General features: G+C 27.5%; 1 protein-coding gene across 1 annotated transcript in view; it reads left to right on the top strand.

The window, feature by feature from the left end:
- The window catches only part of LOC106683762 (trypsin-1), a 28,422-nt gene extending 22,122 nt beyond the window's left edge, over positions 1–6,300 (top strand). The window contains exons 5-7 of the mRNA XM_067047336.1: positions 655–813; positions 1,507–1,707; positions 4,353–6,300. Coding sequence (XP_066903437.1) covers positions 655–813; positions 1,507–1,707; positions 4,353–4,483 — 491 coding nt within the window. The 3' untranslated portion in view covers positions 4,484–6,300. The remainder of the gene's footprint in view (positions 1–654; positions 814–1,506; positions 1,708–4,352) is intronic.
- Positions 6,301–7,120: the final 820 nt, after the last annotated feature.

Genomic DNA, 7,120 nt, shown 5'->3' with positions numbered 1-7,120 from the left:
ATTTAACACAATCAACAAGCTTTTCCACTCGTCTCTGATGTATTTTTGTAATTCCACAATACTCCACTGTATCCCTTATTCTTGTTTGATTTCTTTCAACAGTCGATGAGTCTCTTATATTTACAATAGTTTATCACATCAGATTATTGTCTGTTACAGTACTTAATCCTTTTGGCTTATATAACTTTACTACTACTTAATACTTAAACAATACATTTTCTTCCAATAGTACTTAATACTGTTATCTTTGTTCAATAGATTTGAACCATTTCATGTATTATTAAAAGTAAATGAGGCACTTGGATATAAAATATGGTATCTGATATTTATTGTGAATAGAATTGTTTGGCATTATTGACATTATTCTTTTACATAGATTTTTGAAAGAATTTTTAGTCTATTTGTATTTTTAAAAGAATAATGTAATTAAATTATAGTAAGTGATTTATAGTTGAAAACAATACATTTTAATTATGAAACATTTTAACATTTAAAATATTTTAGTCAGCATGTTTTATGACTGAGTGCCTAAAATCTATAGATATGTGTATGAAAGTTTACAATTTCTTTTTGAATGTGCAATTTAAAACAAGAAGAATGTTTTAGGAAAATTTGAAATTGTTTAAATTAATTAATTAAAAATTCTTTTTACAGATGGTCCACACAGTAATGACATTGCTTTGATCAAAGTCAAGTCGACAAACGATGCAGGAATTGACTTCAACAATTTTGTCCAGCCGATTTGTCTTCCTGATGAACATCAACCAAGAGAGGGCCAATGGTGTTCAGTAACAGGATGGGGAGCTCAACAACGTAATTGTTTTCCTATTTAATAATATCTTAAACATATTACAAAAAAAACAAAAAACTATGTCAAAATATTAAATATAAATCATATAATAAATATAGACATGAATAAAACAATGTTTATTAAGTTTTAATATTTTTACTTTATTCTTTATTAAAAAAATTACAGTCAAGATTTTCCACAAAATCCTACTTTGCCAAAATATTTTATTGAAAATAATTGTACACATTTAGGAATAAATTATTACAGCTTACACAGTAAAAAAGATAATATAAAAGCAAGAAAAAAAAATTAAATAGATATATGAAAATATTCCTCCTGAATTTCACTTGATTAAATTCTGACAATGTTTATCCATTTTTTTTTTTTTTAGAAATATAGTAACTTCTTTTTCTCAATGCATCTGTGATTTTTCCTTCACCTTAAAATTTATACTGTATCTTTTCAGTCTGATAGCATTAATAATAATTATACCAAAAAGTAATTAAAATTAATAATAATTATTTTCAGCAAATATAAATTACAATGTAGTACAATGTATATAATTTACTTAATATACAGTACAAATATGCTGTCCAGATTTGTCTCTACACTTCCTATAATTCATTTATATTGTTTTCTTCATTGCAAAACTAAATCTTTGAAATTTTTTTTATAAAATGTGATCTAATTTTTTATAAGTATGTTAACTGTTATAGCTGGTGACTCGGACAGCCTGAGTACGACCCTGAGGGCGGCTTCAGTACCCCTCTTATCGTTGTCAACATGTAGAGGATCAGAGGTCTATGGTGGAAGACATCAGTCTATATTAGACAGTATGCTCTGTGCCGGACTCCTTGAGGGTGGTGTTGACGCGTGCGGTGGTGATTCTGGAGGTCCATTGGCTTGCCAAGAACATGGTTAGAACTTTTATTATTTCTTTACTTGACATAATTCACTGCTCATAGTTGATTCTTAAAAATTAAATACAAGACTGTTAAAGCTAAATGTTGAAATAATCTACATCAGAAGGCTTCGACAATGCATGTTCAATAGGTTAGGTAGCTGGATAGGAGATCAATTGACAGAAATAATGGTGGGTTTTACAGGTACTCGCTGAATGTCCTTGCAGGATGGAAACTCCACTATTAATCCATATTAATCTGCAAATTTCTTTTGGATGTCTATGGGTATGCAGTGTAAGACAGAGAAATCGTTTTTTTCTAGGAATTTGCCTTTTGTGCTTTATGATAGCTTCATAACTGTATTTAATTTTCCCTTTTTAGTTTTCCCTACATCCCTAGCCCACAGGATCATCCCTGCAACTAGGACTGTTCTACCTTAGTCTTGGTCCATAGCTTCATCTCTTAATCCGAAGTATTATTTTATCTCTCCTCTGCCTGCATCAGTGTTCAGAGCTAATCCCCTAGTAGAGTTGATCCTTCCTTAACCTCTCTCATTTCCTAATATCACATAAATATCTGAACATGCTTTGTCGAGGGCCTTTTAGGCCAGTATTGCTTTCACCAACCAAATTCAAATACACACATACCATACCTCGACAGTTTGATTTTCTTGAATTTATCATTGAATTCGAATCAAACATTTTTCAGCACCCGATTTACAGTTCATAAAACAAAAATAATTAACGAAGGGCCTATACAACTGTTTAATTTAATCATAATTGGGGCTTTTTCAAGTAATTTTCAAGCGTATTTTCATTATTAAATCATCATTGGTATTAGGAGGAGCAATAGTTTAATGAATCGCTTTATTGGTTCTTTTTGCCAATCACAGATGGCTTCCTAGAGGTTGTTGCCCTGTCCTTACTATAGTGAGTTTGTCAAAACATATTTCATAAAACTATTCCAAAATTTACTGACTTAGTTGAAAATAAAACCTATAACAGTAACGCTGAACCCTTGTCCCAATTCCCTATAAAGGTTGAAAATAGCAGCATCCATTCTTTTCATACTAAGATGAATAAAAAGACTTTATAATGAGGTGTAGATAGTTTACCGTAGATTAATCATTGGAGCAGTTTGTCGGGGGGTGCGGTCAGCAAAGAACAACATAAATAATTTTTTCTCCAATCATTAATCTACAGTCGAACTATCTACACCTCATTATGAATCCAGTAACACGGGGCCAATGACGTGATAACAACCATCCACATACACGTCGTTACTACACCAAAAAGGCTTTATAATTGAAACTGTTTTACATAATTGCTTCTGTTTAAGTGAGAAATATTTAATTCTACCAGCTTAAAATGTTTGTTAAAAAAAGTTTAAACCATAAATACTACCACAGCCATTAAATAATTTTTGGTAAATCATATTACTTTACCAATGCTTTTAACCTACTTATATTATACATGAGGAGAAGTTGATTAGGAGCGCGATCAGTGAAGAACATAAATAAGTAAAAACTTATTTATTAGTGCAAAATATTCCGGCCTGAATTTCAAGCCTTCTACAAAGCCAGGGCTAATAACAAAAAACAAGATAACAACCAATGAACAAGAGGAATCACAGAATGATTAGAAAATAAAAAAACAAATAAAATTATAGTTATAAAAACGTATTAAAAGATATATTCTAAGTATTATAAGAAGATATAGGCTGTATGAGAAAATTGATAATAAAGTTAATTAAGAGGAAAGAACAAATAATAATAATTATGAAAATCTAGTTTGCAAATATACGTAAAAAATTATTTAAAATAAAGCAATGAAAAAAGTGGAAAATAAAACATACATGTTGGTAATTAAATATCTAAGTAAAATAACAGGATTAATGAAATAAAATATAAAGTTATATAATCCAAAAGCAATAAAGAAATATGAATATTACTAAGTTATGTTCACCTCATATCATATTTTATTGTCATATTTACCAATTAGTTCTTTTGTCTTATATTTTATTTCTTTCATTCTGATATATTACCTAGATATTTCATTAGTTACATATATATTTTTTTTATATGACTTTAATTTTAAACAATTAAAATATACATATTTATTTATTCCTTTTGGATTATATAACTTTATATTTTGTTATTTTAATTCTGTTATGTTACTTACATGTTTAATTACCTACATTTATATTATATTTTCCACTTTCTCTATTACTTTGTTTTAAATAATTTTGTACGAGTATTTACTATCTAGATTTTCAAACATTTTATTATTTACTCTTTCATCATATTTAATTTTACTATCATTTTTCTCATATAGCCTTTATCCTCTTATAATACTTAGACTATACATGTCTTTCAACACTATTTTTTATCTATATTGTTAATTTTTTTCTTATTTTCTAATCATTCTATAATTCCTCTCATTCGTTATGGTTTTTATCTTGTTTTTTGTTCTTAGCCTCGACGAAAGGCTGAAATTCTTACCAGACCATAGGCACTAATAAATAAGTTTTTACTTATTTGTGTCCTTCACTGACCACACCTCCAATCATCTCATGTATATTATCCACAATCTACTAATCATTACTTAAATTATAATTCTATAGTGCCATATAAATACTAAAAGAATGCTGTGATATTCTAGGAAAATTTGTTCTTGCTGGAGTTGTATCATGGGGAGATGGTTGTGCAAAGAAGAACAGACCAGGAGTTTACACACGTGTTGCTAGTTTTACGCATTGGATCAGGCAAACAATGAAAAAACTTGGAGCGTAATCACATTTGGGTCTAAGTATTTCAGCTGACCCTTCTGTAATATAAATTTTAAAAAATACAAGACAAAGGTCCACTTAAATAATAATCTTTCAAGAAGATAAGACATTTAAATATAAGGAAAACATTATTTTTTAATGCTGTGTTGTTTAAAAACAAGATACAAGATCTGAACTTAGCACTTATTTAAAAAATTATAATTCATTTATAATCCTTTGCAAAAAAAATTAATTTATAGCGTATTTTTGGCTAAAAAAGGACTTTTTAAACATGAGCCTAGGAAAAAAAATGTAATATTATTAGTCATATTATAAGAATTAAAAAAAAAACAAACAATTTATTTCAATACAATCGTTGAAATTAATTGTTTAATCTTTTAGATTTCTGAGCATAATATTGTTTCTTATTATCTTTGAGATGAATTTCACTGATAAGGAACAATTGTTGAAAGTATTGCAATATTTTTTTTTTTTTAAACAAATCGTTGAACATTTTAACTACAAAAAAGATTAATAACCATTAACATAATAATTTATTAAAAAGATGTTTGGTGCAAATAAATGATTTACATAAACCAATGTTTGCCTTTTTTGGTAATATTAATGACTGAATAAAATTTCAAAAAGGAAATAATTTAAATAGAGTAGCAATAAAATCTATTGCAAAGGAAATAAAAATATAGAGGTTAATTTGTGCATAAAATTTTAATACCAGTCCAGTTCATTTAAAATTTTTTTTTCCTTAACAGTTTTTATACAAGATGATCGTGAGGAGGAAGGTCTCCTTTTAAAATCGGTAAAATCTCAAAATAATAAAATAAATAGCAAAATAATTGCTGGCTCATTAAAAGATGGTCGATTTCTAGTTACACTTGGATCTTTTAAAAGTTTGACCCAAAAATCATTAATTCAGTTTCCAATTTCTGCTTTTTGGGCCACACTTGATAGTACATTATGTATTTCAGGTTAAATAATGCTAGTCATTAAGTTACTGTTCCATGCAAAATATGACGATGTACGTATGTTAGGAAAAAATTAACAATTTTAAGACAGTGTAGTTATAGTTTTAACGAATAATGATATGTATATGAAATATTTTATTTAAAAAAAAAATCAAAGAAAAATAACAAAATAGTAATAAATTAAACAAAAAATATTTTAAAATGAGGTGCTTTTAACTACAATGTAGGTTCTCCTTTCTTCTATATAAGTGTTTATTAAAAATAAATTGTGAATTAAATCTTTATACCAATTATTACCATTAGGTTTAATCAACTTAGTTTAATAATATAAAAGCGTATCAAATACTTGTTAATTAAATAAATAAAAAAAAAAAAACGATTAATAGCAATAAAAAAAATTAACACTACAGTCATGACTAGAATATATTTACTTCATTCATATCCACAGCTGTTGCTGTCTTATCATATATTACCAGAATAATGATAAATAAAGCAAACAAATATTTTATTTATTATCAACACAAAATTCAAATGATTTTGTTACTTTGCCATCCTAATCAATTGAACAATTGTTGGATGAAAGAAATGAAAAATGTTATACAATATAAACTCAATTATTCACTTCCCATTGATTCTTTGAAAACAACTATTTGTAAAAATAAAATAAAATAATATATATATATAAATAATTGACCATATAATTTCAATTATGTAGAAGATAGTCAGGGTTGCGGTCAAAAATAACAAAAGTAGTTAACAACTATTTATTTTCTGACGTTTCGCCCCACTTTGTGGAGCTTCATCAGGGTTGTTCGAGATGATAGCTTTAAACAATCTTTGACAGTAAATCAGAAGCGTGTAGGAGTCTAAGTGTCAAGTGTCTCACTTCTGCATGCTTCCGATTTACTGCAAAAATCCGTAAAGCTATCATCTTGAACAGCCCTGATCAAGCTCTAATAAGTGGGGCAAAATGTCGGAAAATCAATAGTTGTTATCTATTTTTGTTCTTTTGGACCGCAACCCTGACCAGCTTCTTCATATATAAAATAAAATACTTTTATTCTCATTGTTACTTTATAATCTAATTTATCTTATGGATTTTCACTCTTATGTTCTCTAACAGTTTTTTATATTTTTTTAAATTTTCATATGTTTAAAAGCAAGTACAGCTCAATGTTTTAGTTTTAACATTGTAGTGAGTTTTTATTTAACCTTCCCAATGGTTGGAATAAAATTTGAAGCAGCCAAGTTTTTTTTATATTCTTAATGCCTGGCATCTAAATTTAAATTAACCCTTAAAAAAATAACTGCTAGCCTTCTAAACAGGAATACTGTCTATTAAGATGGTTTACTCAGAAAATGAATATGAAAGATTTTTAAGCTAGGGAAAGATATAGTTTGGGCATTAATAAAAAAAATGAGAGATGTTAGTTTTTGACAAAAATTTGTTCGATAATTTCACATCATAAATGTTACAAGCTCAAATTTTCAACCTCCTTTGATTATTTGTAATTTCGCTTCTTCCTAACAAATCTGGGATCCCTTGAAATTATCGGATATTGTGAGATATAAGTGATATATGCTGATTTTTATTTATATGTGCCACCATAAAGAAATAAAAGTTACTACTCAATGTAAAAATCAACCAATTAAGCAAAATAATTGAGAAAAAAAATTTT

This window comes from Halyomorpha halys, unplaced genomic scaffold (assembly GCF_000696795.3).
Source record: "Halyomorpha halys isolate HHAL.00 unplaced genomic scaffold, Hhal_1.1 Scaffold515.1, whole genome shotgun sequence".
In the NCBI taxonomy this organism is placed as follows: Eukaryota; Metazoa; Arthropoda; class Insecta; order Hemiptera; family Pentatomidae; genus Halyomorpha; species Halyomorpha halys.
The sequence above is the reverse complement of the archived record's forward strand: the minus strand, read 5'-3'. Positions and strand labels throughout refer to the sequence as shown.